The following is a 22,517-nucleotide window of genomic DNA, read 5'->3' as shown; positions in this document are numbered from 1 at the left end:
CTCAGCAAACAGGAATACAGTTACAAATGGCTAATACCTGCCCCAGCTTGGATGAACACAAGCCCAAGAAATGGAGCAAGAATCACCTAAAGCCTGTGAATAATTCCTATTCCCATATCCTCAATTTTCCTTTTGATTTTTAGGATTTTATAATTAGTTTGACCTTTGACAATTTTCTTAGGGAAAATTCAACTGGGCAAAATAGTAGAGACTAGATTCCAATAGTTTATAAAAGTGCAAAATTATCAATGATCTTATTTATAAATATTTTATTGTATTAAAAATACCTATCTGGCAGAGGCTCCCAGTGTAGTCCAAGCTCCTATTATCTTGGCAACCTCTTAGGGATGCAGAAAAGCTAAGATACGGTCAATACAATAGCTACATACACTGCAAATACTGGTTCCATATATTTCTTTCTTTGAATTTCTTTCCATTTCACAAGAAAAGCAGCAAATGACTTCTTTATTAACAGTAGAAAGGGGCCATCATTAAATGCATAAAAGTTGGTCAAAATCATTAATACAGTATCCCGAAGATGACACTTTCCTGGGTGTTTATTTGAAGCCCCTTTCCAGAGTCCTTCAGCTTCTTGCTTTCATGCACAAAAGAGTCTACATATCTAGTCATACTCAGAAATCCAGAAGCAGGCTCAGTGTCTGAATCTTACAAAGAAGAGCACGATCTTCCAGTGGGATATAGTTGCATATAGCTAGGTTTACTAGCAGTTAAAAACCGATAGTGTTGAGGCACCATCTGATTCTCTGTGCTATTTTCTAACCTATAAAGTCTGGTGTGTAAGGACTTCAGTGATGTCACTCTTCCTATCATACCCACACTCTATCTCAATTTCTTAGATGTAGCCTTGTCCATCTTTCAGTATCTTCCAGTCTCACCCAAATGTCATCTACCTAAATTCCAAAACATTTGGAACACAGAGCACTACCTCCTGCCCTCCTGTCCACAACACGACATAGATGAACCTTGGTCATTTGATACAGAAACGGAAGTATGGCTACATTCATATGCAGCATCCTCATGCCGAATATCATGCAAAGACCTTTCATTTTGGTCACCATCACTGCAGTCCTTTTTAAAGGAAAGGCTTTAAAAGAAAATGTAATTATTTTTCTGTGCAGTGTACCTGCAGATCATTGCTGAAAAAGGCTAAAGGGCCTGCGCCACAGAGATGGTGTGGAGTTTTGTGTTTAGATTTGAGAGAAGGAGACTTCAAGGGCATACTAATTCAGCCATAGATGTTTTGACTTGATGCCGTAAAACTTTGTCAAAACTGTTTGTTATTGATTTTTTTTGTAATAGGAAGAGCAAGAATTTTGTTGTTTTTAAAAAGAGAATGAAAGTGATCTCTAAATTCCCTTGAAGTAAATGAGAGCTTTCAGTGTCACCTTTGAAAGAATTATCGAAACACTGTGCAAACAGCAGCAAAACTGGTTGAACATAGATTTCCCTCATGGAACAGTGAGTAATTCGCAGAATGCTGCAGTCCCAGGAGTCAATGTCACAATTCCATTCTTAAGGTGCCATAGCTTCTGGTTTAGTATGACCTTAGCAAACTCAGGGCATGTAAGTATGTTTAATTATTGACTAATGCAGAATCTACCTGGTTCTTTACCCAACAGACCAGACTTAGCCCCTGAGATTTCCCAGTGACCATCTTAGTACAGGTGGCTGCTGTTGACATTATGAGAAGGCAATATTTTGATTGCTTCCCTTAGTATGAAGTTTTCTGTGGACTTTAAGCCTTTGAGACCAAAGCTCTATGAGACATTTATGATAGGGAATATAAGAAGTTTAATAAAATGTGTAACAACCCTGAAAATAGTATCTTTAATAATCTACATACTATTAGTAACCATGCATGCATTGTGCCATGCATTTATAACTATTTGGTCATAAAAATATCTGACTGTAATGACAATATTTACAGTCAATGTATAAAAATACACACAAATTCTGAATGGCAATAGTTAATCCCCAGCTGTAGTTGTAAATCTAGGATTAGCTTGTTATGCTGAAGTGCAATGAATAATTACAAAATGGACATAGCTCTTACACTCAAGTTCAACATACAAGAATGGCTATTATACCATCATAGGAGCTTTGTGTGTCACAATTCTTCCTTTCACAACACAAAATAAAACACGTGAATTTATTTCTGTGTAAATTAAATGGAGACCAATTGGGAGGAAGACATTCATGTAACACAGACTTAGATTAGAATAGCTCTCTAATAGTCTATTCACACACAGCCTCCAAAGAGGTCACTGCAAGAACCCACAGGACAATGTATAAGTACACATTCCTTCAACAGACTTACATATGGTGTAGGTTATCCCATGGAACAGTTAGACAAATCTTGTCTGATATTTTAGGGGAGTACCTCTTTGAGGAGAGTGGAACACATACAACACTTTCTGTTTCACATTCTGCTGGGGACACAGTCCAGTTTGAACAAGAAAAGGTGTGGGGTTCCCAAGTTTTTAAAATCTCCCATTTTAAGGAAAAATGCATTACACTAAAATAAAATATTCCACAAAACTAAAAGATTTCCCACTGATTTCTTCTAGGGTTTGAATGATCCTCAGTCAGGTAGTAGATAAATTCCTAACTTGAATGCCTTCAGTACTTTACAAATGGACAAAATGAGCATAAACTTGGAAAACTTGAGGGATAAGCATACAAGCTACCAGACATGGTTGAGGATGGAGGGTTACCTGCAAATCATAGTCTCACATTTTAGGGTGCATCTTGGTACTTGGTGAAGGAATTTTTGGAAATATCTGCTTCACAGTGAGGTTGGAAGGTCTGGATGATGCTTGGCGAGATCCTTCTGGGCTGACATTATTTCCTAAGACCAAGTCAAAGCATTTTGGGTGCTCTATTAACTCTTCCAGAACATGAGGCTTCACTTCAGTAAATTATTGCTACAATTTCTTAGAGAGAATCATGATGCTCTGGAGAAGATAACATCTCTTCTAAAATGCCACACTCTAGACAGTTGGACAATGAGAAGTTCCAATTTGTCATACACATTTGATCCTTGAACACATTATCTAACACATAAACAAGTCTTTTCCCATCCAAGTGCTTTGGGAGAGATTAAAACTTGGTTTGGCAGAATATGCGACTGTACTCCAATAAATTTGGCAATTGGCAAGATTGCTAATTATCTTGACAACCTTTTTGTTTGTTTTTGCATCTCTGAAGTGGCCTATAATATTTTTAAAACTCAAATAAGTTAACTTTAAATACATAATAGGTGAACAAATGAAATATCACTGAATATGGCCTGAAGTGGAGTGACATGGAACCCTCAGCTTCTTAGTGGCCATCTTTACAAACAGGTGTAAATGAAAACAATCTTCATAAATGATGAGTAACTGCAAAAGAGGAATTCTGTTCTCTAACTCCAAAGACATCTCAGAAAATTCAACTTCAAATATAAGACCATGGCCTGGAGGTTAACTGTCTGAAAGCCAGTTCTCCCTAGCACAGAAGTTCATGAGATGAAAGACTGGCCTTAACTGTGACACGATTTTACAGATAAATAAAGAAAAAACATCAAGTGTGGCTACAGGCAGTTATGTCCCCTACTTACTTCTATAGTTATTGCACCCACAGTCAGGGAGACATTGAAACACAGTGGCCTTAAGGTAGAATAGAACAAATGCCATTCAATAAACAGAAATTTTATTTAAATGGTATCAGTGGTTTACAAAGCAGAGCTCTTGCTTCACTAATCTGTCAACATCATTTCCAAACACTGTAAAAGGAATGGAATTTTCTAAGAGTTCTAGTCATGTTTTGCCTTTTAAGGTTACTACTAATATTATTAATGCAGCTAAATTATACAACCCAAGTTGGTGGGGAATACCAACTTTCTTCAGGAAAAAGAGCTTGTTAGCAGATTGTGTAATCATTGGGCTTTTGTTTTATTCTACCTGGAAGTAAATTGCTTCTTAGGTCCCTACTTGGCATGGAAAAGCAATTTTCTAGTAACTTTCTCCAACATGAATAATAACTTTAGACTGTATAAGTACCCAGCAGACTGGGGCACAGACTTAAACACTAACTCAATGGAAACATTTACCTCAGTACTTTTTTAAATATAAAGAATCCAGCAGCAATTAATCATGATTAGTATAGCCCCTGCAGACAGCTATGCTTGCTGTAGGAGCTTATTTTCTAGGTAAGAAGACAATGATAACTGCAAGAAACTACAAAATGATGCTGCAGTGGTTATGATGACTGCCTTCATAATGATCTTGGTCTGGATTAATACTCCAAAGTATTCCAAGGAACACACTATAGTTTATAGAGTTGGCAAGTTTTTCTTATGATAAGGACTGTTTGATGCTGGAATGATGAATGACTTTGGCCCATTTTACTCTCCAAGTTTCCTATACCTTTTCTTTATCCTGTGTTAATTGATATATGCTATAATCATGTATTTTAACCATCTAAAATAAGAATGTGCAACTTTGGAATGTTATTCTCTTTCTCTCTCACACATACACCTTGTACCCTTACACATGTGTGCATGTACAGTATGCTTTTAGTGTTCATTTGCAGGTGGGTGAGGAATCCAAAAGCAGCCATGCTGGCCTTCGAAAAATACAGAAATTTTAAAGGCAATCATAAGCCATCTTAACTATTTTAGGTTTTAAACATTTCTCCACATGCTGATTAGCTCAAATGTCTTTTGATGTTTTTGTGAAGTCATCCCAAAGTTAGAATCTCAATGACCAACAACATGACATGTAGAATTTGATGGATTCAAATTTCTTTTTATTTTGTTATCACACAGTTGAAAACACTCTTGCTGTCTAGACAGTTGAGTTGATTTTAAGTGGCCATTTCTATGTTTTGCATCACCTCTAATGAACTTATGTATTTGGCTAAAGCTGATTTGACTTTCTAGAGAAAGGCCAGCCTATATGCAAATGGACACCTTCCTTCACCCAAACACCAATAGACACTAAAGACAAATATAAGTATCTGTATACTTATATGTACACACAAAATGGATTGGGTGATCCTTTGGTTTAGACAGGATTAAATATGTACTTCCCATATGCATAGGTTTCCTTTGACTGACTTGTTCAAAAAACAAACATGAAAAGGGCCATGGCAATTTAGACATTTTCTATGTCTTTTCCCCCTATCTGGAGACCACCTACTCTCTTCTTCATTTCTTCTAAATCTTTAGGTCTTCCAGCCTTCTGTCTTAACATATGAGATCCACCCATTCCTTGGCAAAGCTGTAAGATCAATGTCTGGAAATTTATCTCTCATGGAGAACAAGGTTGCGAATAACTTTCCTTCTTTATATTCCCTTCCCCCCACAGGAAGCAGACCCTTGGATGTGTTGTGAATAATGCACTCTTGATCTGACTTGCCTTGTTACCACTGGCCAGCCCAAGCAGCTGAGGTCTGAGCTTTACTTGCTCTGCATCATTGTGCAACACTGGAAAAGAAAAAGTCTCCACTCTCAAACTGTGGTGACATGATCAGGGTTCTCTTGAATTTCTATGCATTCAATTTCCTCTCTCTCCTTTCTTTTGGCACGTTTCTTTTTCTTGTGATGTTTTTTGGAAGGGGGAAAAAAGGTTAGGAACACAGGTAAGATAACAAAACAGTGCAGAAGCGTGCAACCCCCGCTCAGCAGCAAGCATTTGAACAGTGTGAAGGTCAGGTTTGAAGGCACAAATAGGAGGGGGACCAACCCAATAAGAAAAGAAGTAATGTTTTGCAAAATGGCTGTCCCATGCTCTTGCAGGGAGCGTTTTATACATTGTGTCCTGGTGTGCTCAGTTGCTAATACAAACGTGTAAAGCAGTGGTGCACAGTGGTCAATGGCAAAATTTAAAGTGTAGATAAGGCACAAGATAGAAATGCAATCCATGTCGACATTCCACAGGGTCATTAAGCCCAGAACACCCAGTTCAATTGAGGTGACACTAAGAATGAGCCAGAAGTTTCCCAGAGGGTGGATCACTAGGATGAAAGTCAGGATTAACACCAGGAGTACCCCGAAACCTGCGATCAGGACAGGCACAGTGACAGACAAACTGTAATGGTCTGTGAAAACAAAGGAAGGGTTAAACACGATGAACCGGATGCTCTTTGAGAGAGACAGGGGCCTCAACTTATCCAGAACTTCTATGACTTCCTTCTGCTTGTCCCTGCTAGTCCTGGCCACCAGATACAATCGAGAAGCGATGATGTTGTTTTCATCCCCTGCCTTAGAGAAAATGATATCATTCCGAAAATGCTGGAATTCTGGCTTTTTTAAAAACGAGCTTTGTAGGACACTGATGAAGTCAGTCTTGTTACTGGCACTGATGTTGCTGACTTTCAGAAACTGATAGTACTGTTCCACCCAGGACACCGCCGTGAACCCACTACAGAGCCTCTGGAGATCCTCCTGGACACTGCTGTTCCAGTACTCAAGGGGTTCATAGACATAGAATCCTATTACGGGACTATAGTTGCTGAAATACTTTTGCTGAACCATGGCATAGGAAACACTTGGGGAGTCGCTGGCTAGTAGGTTGATGATGCTAGCTCCATCACTGATCTGCAAGCACCCCATAAAGGAGAAGGAGGCATAAATGAGATACAGGATGACCACAAATGGCTTCACATAGATATTGGTAATCCATTCATTGTAATGTTCTCGGAGGAAGTGCTGAATGAAATGGTGCTGGTAGGGGTTTGTCTCGTGATGGGACGTCTGTTGGTGCCCATCACTCATTACTGTCTGGAACCACACAGGTTTGCGGTCCAGGTATTCGGCAGAGGGGATCTTACAGCAAAAGATGCTGTGGTATCGATTTTGTTCTAGTTGTCCAGCAAAGACCAGGCAAGAGCCAAAGAAAGAGAAAATGTAGAAGTAGTTCAATAGAATAGAGACGCACATATTCTGACAGAAGATCTTCACTGCCTCTATGTTTGTGAAGGGGCTGGCACCCATACCAAAGGTGATGAAGTACAGGGAGCTGGTCATGGTGTAGGTGACCATCACATCAGAATAGGCGTCTGCTACCCTGTCTTTGAAGGGTAAATTCTCTTTGGTTCTCCGCCATCCAGACAGAAGCTCAAATACTCCTTTAGTTCCATGACCTAATGTTAAAAGAAAGAAAAAGAATAGTTGCTTTTATTTCCACCCATGGCTCAAGTGGATTTCCATGTAAATTATTGATACTAAATGTGCATACTCTATTCGTCGAAGTAGCATTTTTTTCTTACTAGCAATTCAGAGGACATATTTGGTCCCTGTTTACGTTCAAGTAAAGACTGAGTTTATTGCTATTCTGGGCAAAATATATTCATTATCTATTCTATTTACCTGAAAAGTTGTAGATGTAATGCTGTATCCACATGGTATTTTCTCCCTGCATACTCAGTCTTCCTAAGTTGTCAAGAGCAAAAGCTGTCACCTGCATCTTTAATATCAATGCACAAGCTTGGCTAACTCATCCACAGTCCTTTGAGATGGATTCATGTGCCGATTTATTGACTTGCAAGATGATATCAAATACTTAACTGACTACTTTTTAAAATAGTGGTGATAATATGCTCATTACCAATTCATGTAGGTTTTTTTCTGTTATTTTTCTCTTTCTAATGGGTTCATTAGTGTTTACACAAGTGTGCTGATACATGTGATTATGTGTGCCAGTGCATGTGCAGGCTTAGAGATGAATTCAGGGATGCTTTTGATGGTTCTCCAACCTTATTCGTTTGAAGTAGAATCTCTCAGTCAGACCCAGACCTCACCAATCAGGCATGTCTCACTGGCCAGCTTGTCTTAGGGATCCCCCATCTCCTCCTTCCAAAGCTAGACCATAGGTGGGTCGCCATGCTCACCTAGCATTAAAGTAGGTTCTAAGTGCCTGCACCAAACTCTGGCTCTCTTGTTTGAGCATCAGGCACTTCCAGCCCTGGGGTTTTACTGATTAATGCTGGATGCAACTACAAACAGTTTCCTAGGTCACATAAAAGTCCCCAGGGCCTAGAGATCACTACAAATGCTTCTGAGACCCTTAGAAGCTTTTATTTCCATGGTGACTGAACAAACACCTTTCTTTCATGCCCGTGGATGAAGAATACTTCTTTCTAACCAATTTCTGGTCACCCTCTGATATATGTGGTATACAAGAAAGAACAGGCAAAGGATTTAGTCAACAAATATTACTTGAAAATCTGATATCTGCTCTTGGCTCTGTCTGGTTACTTTCAAGAAACTGAGAGGTTTTAAGAAAAAAATTACTTTCTTACTAGCAGAAGAAGAAAGCTGCTGTAAAAGCAAATATATTAGACTATAATTGTAATCTCCTCTTTTTCCTCCACTTCCTTAAATCTGACCTGTCAATCATCACCAAGAATATATGCAGTGGTAACTTTCTGCCTGGATAGAAATCATTATAGATTATCCTTCCCATTGTAGGCATAGCAATCCCAAACATGAACCAGTCCTATGAGCTGACACAAGTTGTCCTTGGGTTCTTTTTCAAGAAGTGCTTTAGACAATTTTGACATTGAAGAACAACACAGAATGACCTAATTCACAAAAATCTGGATAATGACCCTTGTATGTTACCTAGATACTGGAATTAAGTAAGAGCTCTACCCATGATTCAATTAGCAGTGCTTTAGTGGAAGACGCTGCAGTTGCTAGTCTTAGCACAAGTGCTCTGGGCTTGTATTGGTGGAAGATTTTATGGCTTGATCCCTAGCATTCATTTCCTTCCTTCCTTTTATTTTTAGACTTATTTTCCAAAGTGTTTTTCAACTCTGGTGTTAGACAATTCCGTGTAACTGGGAATCATCTAAGGAGCCAATTGTAAAATTCAAAGGTGTTTTATCCTAAACGGCACCATAGACTCACCTGGAAGAGCCATAGGCTTCCTCTGGAGGCCTCGTGTGAGTTTGTTCGATGTGGTTGACTCTCTTCCCAGAATAGTGATGCATTGCAGGAGAGTGAGCATCCATAATTTTTTAAATGGCTAGCCAATGAGTCATGTTTCATAAATTTATTTGATGATAGTGTGTATAAATTTAAGTATATATGAAGTTAATCTTTGATTTTCAAAGCACATTAGCCCTCTTTGGGGAGCTATTATTATTATTAATAATTATTAATAATTATTAATTATTATTAACTACTAAAGGGAAGTAAGCAGGAGAGTTCTGACCTTGATTATAAAACCTTTGGTGTCTTTTCTGAGTCTCCTGTCAGGAAAGATGCTATTCTATTGATGAAACAAACAACGATTGTTCATTTGTTTCTCCGGTAAGACTCATTGACTAAGAAGAATTCTTTCTCTCTTATTCTTTTGACTGGGAAATCTGTTATGATAGTGGTTAGAGTCATTGAAATGAGACTTTAATTATAGCACCTTTCTTTGGAAATGAGGGCATTAGTTTTCCTTGTAGTCACTAGGGATGGAAAAGCCACACAGTGCTGAGACTAAATTTGGCTTGCCTTTGCTAATGGTCATTTTAATGGAGCATTAGATAGCCTATGTAGGGCAGGTTTTTGTGTTTTGTAATTACAAAAGTCTCTGTGTGTGGGTCAGTGATGATGCCTCTGTTAGTTTTACATATTCATTGAGAATAAAAATGTGATCTCTGAACATGGCATGTTTTATCTTATTTGTAAGTAATGGTGTAGGTATTTTATAAGGTTTTTCCATGATACTCACTCTTCTGATTGTCACACAATTTGGTCACCTCTTAGCAGCTCAAACTTATTGGCTGTCCCAGCAATGGCTGTTTGTTTATGGTTTCATGAATACGGCTATGACCAGTCTTACCGTTTTGTTCATCCGATATTCTGTGTCTCTCATTGCTTCTTGTGCTCATTAGTCTGTTTAAGGTCAGCTCAGTCCTCTTTGACACAAAACCACATTGCACGGTCCCTGTTATACTGACATTTTTATGTTTCATAAAATCTTATCTGGATAATTATTCGCTTATTTATGTCCTCAGCCACAAGCCAATTTGTTTTGGAACAAAACAAAAATTTCTCAGGATAAATTCTGTTCTGGTTAGGGTGTATATTCAAAGTTAGGAAATGAATTGTATGTCATTTTGCTCTGGAAAATATTATTTTTATGCAGAATATATGAGACCATTAAAGATATCTATAATATATCCATTAATATCTTTTGTTTTTGAGATAGGGTCGAATGTAGCAAAAGTTGGCCAGGATTTTCTATATAGTCAGGAACTATTGTGAACTCCAACCCCCTTTTTTCCAACTCTCTCTAGTGCTGTAACTCACCACATGAACCACTAAGTAGTGCTGAAGATCAAACCCAGCTCTTTGTGTATGTTAGGCAGGCATTCTACCCACCGACTCCCATTTACCTCTGAATTCTTGATAAGCCCTCAAATATATTTTTATCACAAATTAAGTATCATAAATTATATATATATATATATATATATTCATAATTATATCAGTATCAATTCTATCCAGAAGAGCTGCATACTCTTTACTATTCTACAAACCAAAATACATCTATCTAGGACTTTTAAATAAGTTGACACATGAGATGTAAAGGCAAAGGAAAAAAATCTCTATGCGTCAGTCATCTCAGGCCATTTTGATTCACATGGTCCTGAGGGAAAGAGATCTCATTGTCTAATATTCCTGTTTTAAAAGTAGGAATATATTCATGCAAAAAATAGTGTCACTATGATGAAACCATTACTATTTCTGGAAAAACAATAATGCAGGGACATATTCGAGATAAGAATAGGCCAAAGTGATTTGGTGGAAGATGGAGGAAGGGCCAGTTTTCCCTGAGAGTATAACCCTTGGTGAGTTGACTGTGCCCCAAAGGAGAGCCACATGGTAGCACACACTCATCACGATGAAGGAGAAAACAGGGCACAAAGTTGGGTGGTAAGAAAAGGGGATGTGAATATGGGAATAGTTGCAGGAGTGAGAGTGAATATGATGAAAACCCATTCTACTAAATTCTCAGAGAAATATTAAATAATATAAGTATTACATGGAGAAATGAGTGCTTGGTGAATCTTTTGTTTGTTTAATGTCAGGATTTACCAATCTTGAAACTATTAACACCTTTGTCTGTGTAATTTTTTTTTTTTTTTACTTTTGGGACCGTCACCTACATTGTAGGAAGTCTAACTTTATTTTCTGTCCTCTACCCACTTGATCTCCACAGTACAGCCACAATCATAGTAATAAAATATTTCTACAGATATTGATATATACTCTCGAGGAACAAAACTGCCCTTAATTGAGAATTACTGATTTAATTGAGAGAAAAACAAATTACTTACACACATACCTGCTTAATTAATAACCCTTTCCAGATCACAAAATAGGATACATTTCCAGTGAAAAATTGTAAAAGATACAATAATTTTATAATGTATTTTATATCCTACAACACAGAAAACTTCTCTTAACAATTTTGACATTTATTTTAGTATCATAGTTATTTATTTTATCTATTTTTACATAGATAGAGTTGTAACTTATCCACCATTCACAGAGAACTGAGGTCTTACAAAAGTTAAATGAGGATTGAGGATTATTTACTCTTTCTGACCTGTTGATATGTCTAGTGAGTTTGTGAACCATGGACAGCCTGTTCTTTTCTATTTGTTTGTTTGTTTTATTTTCTTGCTTTTTAAAAACCCTGCTGTGTTTTGTTTATTGGATCAAATTAGTCCCCACTCTTGTGCTACATTTCTTAATCATCTGCATACTTAAAACAAGTTGTGACCTTTGCTTCTGTTTATGAAATTGTGTCTTGTTTCTTAATTTTCTGCTTACTTGGAAAGTCTTCAGATTTTAAATGTTACTCAAGACAAAAGCACTACCATCTGAGATGAAGATGTATCAATAAAATGTAAGGCTTGCCTAATGACATGATGGCGTGAACTTAGAATATTTTTTCTGTTACTCCAGTCCAGAGCAGTAGTAGTAGTAGGTTTGTCTTAGGAACAACTTCAATGAAGGACCTGACTCATTAGAAAACACAGGTCGTGCAGTGTGTCTGTATGTGTGTGTGTGTGTGTGTGTGTGTGTGTGTGTGTGTGTGTGTAAGAGAGAGAGAGAGAGAGAGAGACAGAGACAGAGACAGAGACAGAGACAGAGACACAGAGACACAGAGACACAGAGACAGAGAGAAAGAGTTATCAACCTGATATGATCTTTGCGTGGTAAGATACTTTCAAGGAGGAATTATCTAGGTCAGGTTGGCCAGTGAGGGATTGTTTTCATTATGCTAATTTATGTAGGAGAATCCAGCCACTGTGGATGGCACTATTCCCTGGGCTTGGGAGCCTCTGCTGTATGAGAGGAGAGAGGCAAGCACAAGCAAACAGTTATTCTTTCTCCAATTTTGACTGTGGCTGTAATATCAAGCTCCTGCCTTGACTTCCCCACAATGAAGAACTGTGACTTGGGATTGTAGACCAACAACCTTTTTTATTCTTTTTTTCCCAAGAAATTATTTTTTATTAGTTAAAATTAGAAACAAGCCTGCCTCACATGTCAGGCTTCTCCCTCTCCCTCCCTTCCCCCCAACCCCCCACCTGCTTATCACAGCAATAGGAAACAAAAACCAAGACAGTATATGTGCATGTATGAGTGCATGTGTGCATAAAATTGTGTTTATTTTTCTCTCACCAGAGATCAGTTTGTTCATAAAGCAAATTGTCAATAAGCTAGTGTCAAAATACATATTATTTAATACCGGAAAACTTTGATCATGATTTTCTTGAATTATGTTAGTACACATTTGAAAAGCATATTAGTATAAAATAATAAGTAACACACTTGATCCAACATTGAATGACTGACATTTCCTTTGACACCATTTCATGGAAGAAGAAACAGGGACTCAGAGAGTTGAGTGGAAGAGGAGCTGGGAGAATAATTTGAGGAGAGAGATGAATGGAAACTACTATGCATTAAATGTCCTGAAAGACTTAAGGATATTGTGGACACTTGTTTCTAAGTGAACACAAAGCATCACACAGTAATAAAAACTTACTTGTCTTCCAGCACAGATGACTGATCACAAGTTAAGAATACATTAATAGAAGAATACATTCTTCTATTTGCAATGGAACACATGAAAGATTGACCATTTGGGTCCTGTTTTTGGTTATATTAGTGAAAAGAGTGCTAAAGAAAATATTTCATTTTTTAAATAGCTACTGTTGTGTTGTAATGTAGAATGTTCTCCCAAGGCTCACACATTTGAACACTTCACCCTTAGCTTGCAGTGGTGCTTTGGAAGGACATAGAACCGTTACAGTATGTAGCCTTGCTGGAGGAAGTGAGTCACTGGAGACAGGTGTTTATGTTTGGCAGCCTGGTCCTATTTCCTGTCTAGTTTTTGCTTCTTGACTGCAGATGTGATGTGACTGGATGCCTCATGGTCCTATCACCTTACATTTTCTACCATAACTGGCTGTACCTCATCTTAATCTGTAAGACTCGATGAATCTTCCCTTGGTTAAATTTCTTCTTGCTAGATAGTAACAGCAATGAGAAAAGCAGTGTACAAAGATAACCTCCATCTTCAATGAGATCAGGACAAGAACAAGAACTCTATGATCCCACCCAAGTCTCAAGTAAACACTACTCAACATACCTGTGTAGGAAAACATAAAGTGGGTTTTTTCAAAGCAATATTATTCTTTTGTCAATCTAAGACACATTTTACAGATGCCATTTTTAAAAAAAGATTATTTTTATCTTATGTGTGTGAGTGTTCTGCCTGCATGTGCACTCTGTGTGCACGTGATGTCCAATTAGGCAAAAAGAGGCTGTCAGAGGCCCTGGAATTGGAGCAACTGACAATTTGGATAGTTCATTACCATTTCAAGTTCTGTGCCACTTGCTAGGTATTACATGTGACCACATTTACTCTTTCTTTTCTTTAGTTGGTGATTTTATTTCAGTTCTTTTAGAGACAGGGCCTCTGTATCCTGGCTGACCTGGAACTAGCTATGTAGATCAGGATGGTCCCACACTCATAGAGAACTCCTTGCTTTTGGAGTTCCCATGTGTAATTCTTAATGTGGTGTTTAGCAGAATCTTAATAGCTAAATCTGGTCTAATTTCTAGCTCACTTAACCCCACTGGGCCTGCTACAAGCCTATCCTCTGTTATAAAGTGTCACTGCTTTTCCAGCACACTTAACTGCAAGTGTCCATTGCTGACCATGTCTCATTATCTTAGGCAAGAACTTGTCCTTTTCATTTTTATATCCAAGCTATTTGGAATAGAGTGGGCATTTGCTAAATGTCTGTGAAACCGAACTGACCAGGTTTAACATCTATTTTTAACACATCTTCATTGAAAATAATTACATTATTATAAATTAATATAAATTAAAATTTATTTCAGTTAGCATAAAAGTGGTTTAGTAATATTTTATTTGCATAATTATTTATATGCTTTATGAATTCATGGAATATAGGTTTAGTAATACTATGTATAATTACCTTAATAATAAGTAGTATTTATTATTGGTTCTTTCATTAATAGCCAACATCCCTAGGGCACCTGCTGGCTGTTGCCTAATAATTTGTGGTAGAGGTAGAGATAGATGCCAATGAGGCCCAATTGGAAAATTAGTATATAATTCATGAATCTAGCTGACTCAGTAGTATGACAGGAAATGAAATCTGAAATGAAGAAACTTCTAAGTTGCTTTTTGTTTACTTATATATACAATTAGAAAGACTCAGGCATCATGTATCATACTTACATTCCTGAGATTTGGGAAGCTGAGGCAGGAGGATCACTATGAGTTTGCCACCATCTGGGCTCCATAGTGAGTTTTTGGGCTACAGACTGTGACCTTATTTAAAAAAACCAAACCATTGCAGACTAAACCAAACAAGAGGGAAATGGGACTATACTTCACTTCGATCTAAGTGGTGGTATTTTAGGTGATTTGTCACCCCTATGGTGTCTGACCTCACCATGGTGATCAACACATATTTATATTTTTCATTAACTGTCATCTAAAATAAGTAAATTACCAAGTCTCACAAGGTGACTCAGCTCACAAAAAGTTGTACAAGGCATTTAAGCTCTTGGTGCCTATATAAACTCAGAAGACATAGGGTAGAAAGCAATTTGGCAGGCATTCTTCAAGCTGCCATAGCCAGGGACATGTACTGGTTTTAGTTTTGACTGAAGGTTTCTTTTGACATTGTCTTTAAGCAAGAGAAGTAGATTTCTCTTGAAATGCCATCACCCTAGCATGAATGATACATGGTGAAACAGGCATGACAGTACAAAGAGCAGAGGAAGTCAGCATGAATCTGAACAATACTCATTCCTTCCACGTAAAAGGAGTTAATGAATTTTGTTAGCTTCTTAATAATAAAAAGAAGGAACTTGACAGTATGTGGTTCTCAGAACTGTTGAGTGTATTCTATATATCTGATGGTTTATATGCATCATAATGAATAATAGAAAAACTCTCTCATTCTACAGTTCACATTTAACCATTTGGGACTATTTGTATTTTTTTTGTATAAACACTGCTTAAATCCAGAGTGTATATATGTGCTTTGCATATATATATATATATATATATATATATATATATATGTGTGTGTGTGTGTGTGTGTGTACATATATATTATATGTATGCATTTTTAATAGTCAGAAGCCCTTTCATACTTAGACTGGTAAAATTATGTAAGTAATATTATTGGTGTATTAATTAGTTACATAGTCTTCATAGCAGACTAATGAATTTGTCCTAGATCTCCCACTTCCTAGATTTATGACCTTGTTATTCTTTTTTGCTTCTTGTTTTAGTTCTGTCATTTGTAAGATGGGAAGGCAATGAAGCTTTCCTTGGAGGGCCTTTGTGTACATGTGCTTGGATCCTACTAAACAGATTGCTTGCCTACTAAACGTGTTGCTTGCCATCAGGAATGTTTCAAATCCTTGGAGCTGGGATACCATGCTGGTTTCTTTATGTGTTGGTTGTGGGTAGCTTTACTGCCACAGCTGAGCTGGCTGGGAGCCCTGGATCTCTTCCATCAGCTTTCCTCTCCTCGGGTCCTTGATGCTCCCATGGGCTAAAGTCCCCGTAGAAACAGCATCCATGAACTCTTTGTTCTCCCTGCTAAGGAAGCATGCTGTGGAACTTTTCATTTCTTCTCAGTACCTCTATACTTTTCAAGTTGTACAAAATAAACATACATTGTTTTTTGGTTTTTGATTTTTGGTTTTTGGTTTTTGGTTTTTTGAGTGTGAAATAGAAGGCTTGGCAGCTGAGTACTGACAAGCTTTGGTCTTCCCATGAGCTGGCCTTGTGTTCATAGCTGGGCTTATGGTTGTTTTGTTGACTATAATCTGACAAAACAGCACCAGGCCTGGCTACTCTGTGACTTGATAGATGGAGACCAAATAATTTCCCTCTATGATCATAAATGACAGTATTTCTGAAGTACAAAATGGTCCAAACGCCCCCTAGGAAGAGGGATGAGAGTGGCAGCTGACTCCTAATGGCAGTTTTAGCTCTGTTCTGCCGTTCTCCATTCCTAGGTATAAGAACTATCGAGATAACTGAATGGGGATTTTCTCTTCTCAACAGTAACAAACTAGCCCTCTTTCAAATCTTACAATGCTTGCCAAAATAATGAAATGAGTCCATTCGAATACCTTCTTTCTCAAATGCTCCTGCACCTCAGTGATGCCTGTTTTCCTCACTGCCATCACCTGAATTTGTAAAAATTTCCTGGTATATTTGGTGATCTTTGGCCTGAGTGTATTGATACTTCATGATGAATCTTATTTTGAGGAATTGAAATATATTGAAGATTTATTATTGTTGTTTTATAACCCGGTTTCTTTGAGTGTAAGTGTTATAACCAGGAACATTTGGTGAGAGGAAATCCCGGGGTGATTGACATATCCAAATCATACCATAAGGAAGATACAAGGCTTGCCCAGGAAGTAATGTTTCCATTTGATCTCACTGAAAAGAGAATACAAACTGGGCCTGTGAGAAGGGGGACAATTTGGGAAGAGCATGAACATCTCCCAGACATTATTATGAGAGGACACTGGGAGTCAAATGAACCAAAGACTCAATGCTTTAGGGAGAAAGTGGATGGAGGAATGTAAAGTTGGGTAGAAAACCCAAAATCGTACAATGGTTAAGAGGGACAGACTTGTAGTGTGCAAGCTAAACACAAACATGCATTTTAAAAAGCCGAGACTCAGGATAAAAGATCGTTTCTGTAGGAAAGAAGAAAGAACTTAGAGGAATGAAAATGAAAATAACATTAGCGTTTATTGAGCTAATGACATTTAAAGTACAGGAATTGATTAGAAATTTTAAGTTATTCATTCGAAGGTTATTTCCTGAGTGCCTCCCACTAAGAAGACACAGGAAAATGCCATCACTTTGAAGTTTAATAACTGCTATTTGTCCCATTTAAAAATCATATCACATCCATATGTCTGAATTTAACAGTTCATTAATTGCCAGCTTTGGGGATTTTTTATTCTGTAAAGAGTAAAATGGATGGGGACTTAGGATTTCTGTCACACCAAAAGCTACAGAGTTCTTAAAAAAAATGTCTGCTCTAATCATTAGAAATGTATTTGAAATGAAAGGACTCTTACTTGGCAAATTTAAATTAGGCACCAAATCAGTTTCTTTTACATATTTTGAATAATTTTCAGAGTTGTACACGGATGCTTGGTAAAAGCATGGCTCTTCAGAGGACATGTGTGTTGGAGGAATTCTAGAGTGGTTTTTTTTTTTAAAACATTTCCCCCTCTTGAAGAAAGGAGTGTAGGGTTGCAATCAACTCTGAATAGCATGGCACGTTGCCCATGGAAACTCATTTAACCAGGAAGCTCATGCCTGACATGGTTCCATTCATTTGAGTAGTCATTAAATTCGTGAACCAGAACTTCCTTTTTGGTTTTCTTTTATGGATGAATTAACCTTATTGGAGAAGGTCTTTTAAAAGTACATTAGACCTATATCCTCTCCTTTGCGTCCATCCCTAGAAAAAGAAAAAGGAAAGTAATCCACAGAGAAGTCAAACTTCTTCATGCACCAACAATCGGGAGGTAATAGAATTTGGGGGCTAACTAACTACAGGGCTTCATCCATTTAAGTGCCCTCACTGTGATCTACCAGATGTATGGCCAAAGGCAAATGGGCTATTTTGGGTTCTCCTTGCTAAGCTGTAGAGAAAAAGAAGACGACTAACTTTTGAAAGGTTGGTGTGTTTAGAGGAATATACACACGACTCGGTGGAAATTTACCTGGCACATAGCTAGTGCTCATCAGAATGTTAGCTGTTGCTGAAAAAGGTGTGGAGTTGTGTGAGCCACTGCATGCATCTCAGCCAAGGACAGGCTTCCCTTTCACTACAAAGGCTCTCATTCTGCTTCTTAGCTGTCCTTTACTGCAAAGTCAGTTCATAAACAGATGTGTCCGAGGATACTTGGATGCTGGGGGTGGACAGAGGGAGAGAGTACTGAAAGAGATGACTAGAAGGAGGGGCTGCTTTTCGGGGTCAGCTAGAACCCTGATGCAAGGGAAACTCCCACGAATCTACAAGGATGAACTCATCTAAGACTCCTAGCAATAGTGGATGTATAACCCGAACTGGCCACATCCTGTGACCAGATTGATGACTACCCCAACTGTCATCAGAGAAGCTTCATCTAGCAACAGATATAGAGGCCCACAGCCAAACATCTCTCAGGATTCCCTGAGCTCAGGGAATCCTGCTGGAGAGAGGGAGGAAGGATTGTAGAAACTAGAGGGGTCAAGAACATCACAACAAAACCCACAGAAACTACTATCTTGGCTCATAGGAACTCACAGAAAGTGAACCAACAGCCAGAAAGCTTGCATGGGACTGACTTGGGCTCTCTACATATATGAGACTGTTGTGTAGCCTGGCCTATTTGAGGGACTCCTAACAATGGGAGCAGGGGATATTCCCAATGCTTTGGATGGCACTTGGGAACCTTTTTCTCATACTGGGTTGCCTTGCCCAGCCTAAATACAAGGGGAGGTGTGTAGTCTTACTACAACTTGATATGCCATGTGTTGTTGACACCCATGGGAGGCCCGCCCCTTTCTGAATGGAAACAGAGGAGGAGAGGATTGAAGAGGGGTGGGTGGATGGAAGGTGGGGGGCATGGGAAGAGAGGGGAAACTATGGTTGGAATGTAAAATAATAAATAAATTAAACAGAAAAAGAAAAGAAAGAAAACACTTTGTGTTAATTTCCAAAGGCAGAATGTTGAATTTGAACCAGGCCTAAAGTAGGTTTAGATTTTTTTCTCAGTTTTGAAATTTCTTTTCGTCTTTACAAGTTAGTTGTGGGGGGCTGGAGAGATGCCCCAGTGGTTAAAAACATTGACTGCCCTTCCAGAGGTCCGGAGTTCAAGTCCCAGCAACCACATGGTGGCTCACAACCATCTATAATGAGGTCTGATGTCCTCTTCTAGTGTAGGCAGGACACTGTATGCATAATAAATAAATAAAAAAGAAGCTAGTTATGGGGGAAAACAATGATAAACACTGGTTTTTAGTTGACTGCATTCAACTACTGAGGTATTTTTATGTGTGCTGCTATTCAGAATAAGCCCACAGAGATGTTCTCTGGAAACGAGGGAACTTTCCAAACTAATTATCCTTTGGCTCACAAAGCAAACCAGAATTTCTTTTAGAATGCAGCCTGTGGGGTCAGCAGGTCCTTTTAGAAATTATGGAGTATTTGCGTTTGGATGTACCTCTGCCAACCACAGGTTTCCATGACCGTTGCAAAGGCCCCTTCTCAGCACAAGTTTTCTGAAGTCTGCCGCCATGGTCTGCAGCTAAGTCCACTGATTAACCTGGCCTTATTGCAATGGAAGTTTATAGGCAGAAGATGTGTGAGAAAATATTTGATGTTAATTTCTAAAGATAGAGAATGAAAATAAGGGGGTGGAGGCAGAAAGCAGTGTGGAAAGGAGTATCAAGTTCAAATTGGAGTGTGAAAAACCCAGATTCAAGTCCCAGCTGTATTTATCCCTCACCTGATGGTCTTCCATAAGAAGCTACTGTGTGTTTATTTATTCATGTGCAGAAACAGATTCAAGCCTCTATCTTGTGGTAGTGATGGGATTGATTGATAAAAGCTACACCTTTGATACTATCCTTCCCACATTGTAATCAGCTGTTCTGTTCATGCAAACCAGCATTTTTATTGGTGATCAGTATTGATTTAGGATGTGTTAGTTGTATGTTCGTAGGGTACTAATTTATATTTTGGCATCAATTCTGGAACATATTCATGGCCATGATGGTGAATTATATTAACATGTCAGAATAATTATCAAGCTCTCAGTGTGAACTTTCTTAAAATACATAATATTTTAATTTTTTAAAGAATTGCATGCATACAATATATTTTAAGAATATTCACCCTACTGCAAATCCTCCTAAATTTCCCTGTGGTGAATATTATTTCTTCTTTCTGATTTGATAATCCTAATGGACTCTGTCCTGTTCATCCCTATTATGAAGAGATTCATTAAGAAAACAGTATAAGAAAGAGTCAGGGGGCTGGAGAGATGGCCCAGTTATTAAGAACACTAGCTAGTCTTCCAGAGGTCCTGAGTTTACTTCCCAGCCACCACATGGTGGCTCACAACAATCTGAAATGAGATCTGGTGTCCTCTTCTGGCATGCAGAGACACATATGGACAGAACATTGTATTTGTAATAAATAAATAAATAAATAATAAAAATAAAATCCTAAAACAAATAAAAGAGAGTCAGATGACAACCGCCCCAGGGTTGCCATCCCATACTATAAGGTAGCAAACAGGACATTAGACGCTTATAACATTTATTTCTCTTTGACACTTTCTGAGATTCCTTATGAATGCTGGCATGAGAATCTTCAAATGAAATAGCTCACCTCTCAAAGTAACCAGTCAATGAATAGACAAGTAATAACTAAGAACTTACCGTATGAAAATCATGGCACAATCTGAGAATACAGTCAGTCTTCCCCACATGTCTGATTATATAGTTTATATCCTACCAAATGACATGTCATGACCTAGTACTATGTGAAGTTTGGAATGTTCTTTGATATTTAGAGTAGAAATTGGTAACCTTAAAATTGCCAATTTTTTTTTTTTTTTGCAGTCAAATGCTTGTGTGCTATCTGTTCTGCCACATTGTTCTGGGCAGCTTCTTGTCCCGCCGCTTCAGCCCCAAATGAACACACAGACACTATATTAATTATTAAACTGTTGGCCAATGGCTAGGGCTTCTTATTTTGCTAGCTCTGTTTTAATTATTAATCTATTACTACTAATCTATGTATTTCTACATGGTCTTATCTTACCAGAGAACGCCCGGCATGTCCCATCTTAGTGTCTATATGGTGGACTCCCTCTGACTGCCTTTCCCAGAATTCTCCTTGTCTCCTAGCCCCACCTATCCTCTTGCCTCATTGGCCAGTGTTTTATTCATCAACCAATAAGATAAACATATTTACAGAAGGACATCCCCCATCATATACTTCAGATGTTGCCTTCTTCCGGGCCATCATGTCTTACTTCACTGTAACCCAGATGAAATTCTATCTGTAGCCATATACAACAGTGAAACCAAGACTGTCTTAATTGGTGTTTTCTCACCAGCATCCAGGAGTGCTGTTGGTGCATCAGGTTCAAAAAGCAATATTTTTGGAGTGTAGAGCTGATACAATCTTTTACGGGTAAATTTGTTAAGCACAAAAAGCATATTGAGCACATTTTCCACTTTTGAGCTTGAGTTAATTCTTTTTATTAGTAGGTTGTAGTTTTTTTGATAGCTTAGATGCAATTCTGTCTGTCTGTTTGTGGTCTATCATCTATCTTCTAGAGATTCAGCTCATGGCCTTGAACATGCTAAGTAGATGCTCTATCTATAAAATTGCTCTGGCTTAAAACAATGCCTTAGCAGATATGTTTTCTGAAAATATTATCTCATATTCATATTTGAGCAAACATATGGTCTGAAACTGTGTGCAAAATTTCTAACCTTGGTGGTTGGTATATTTTGAAATATAAGAATTTCTGACTTTGGTAAATCCAATTTGCTCATCTTTTCTTGTTTGTAGGATCTAAAAACACTTTCCATAGGCAAGGTCACTTGTCTCTTATTCCACTGGTTTTATGCATTAGCTCTTACATGTGTGTCTATACCAGATTTTGGGTTTTGATACAGGGTCTCACTACAGAGTCCTCGGTAGTCTGGAACTTGCTATGTAGAACAGGCTGCCCTTGATCTTAAAGCAATTCTCCTACCTTTACCTACCAGTGGTTGGGATTACAGGTTTGCACCATCATGCTCTATAATCTTTATTTTCAACTTTTTTTTTTGTTTTGTTTTGCATGTGGTTATCCAGCTGCTTTAGAAACATTGGTTGAAAGAACTGCCTTTTCAAAT

The 22,517-nt window shown here is 38.1% G+C and overlaps 1 protein-coding gene across 2 annotated transcripts in view; it reads right to left on the bottom strand.

Annotated features, from left to right (window-relative positions):
* Positions 1-5,512: 5,512 nt before the first annotated feature.
* The window catches only part of Ptchd4 (patched domain containing 4), a 178,055-nt gene continuing 161,050 nt past the window's right edge, over positions 5,513-22,517 (bottom strand). For both annotated transcript variants that reach the window (XM_035452899.1, XM_027387472.2), the window contains exon 3: positions 5,513-7,146. In XM_035452899.1, the coding sequence (XP_035308790.1) occupies positions 5,513-7,146 (1,634 nt within the window). The remainder of the gene's footprint in view (positions 7,147-22,517) is intronic.

The sequence above is a fragment of the Cricetulus griseus genome, assembly GCF_003668045.3.
Source record: "Cricetulus griseus strain 17A/GY chromosome 1 unlocalized genomic scaffold, alternate assembly CriGri-PICRH-1.0 chr1_1, whole genome shotgun sequence".
In the NCBI taxonomy this organism is placed as follows: Eukaryota; Metazoa; Chordata; class Mammalia; order Rodentia; family Cricetidae; genus Cricetulus; species Cricetulus griseus.
The sequence above is the reverse complement of the archived record's forward strand: the minus strand, read 5'-3'. Positions and strand labels throughout refer to the sequence as shown.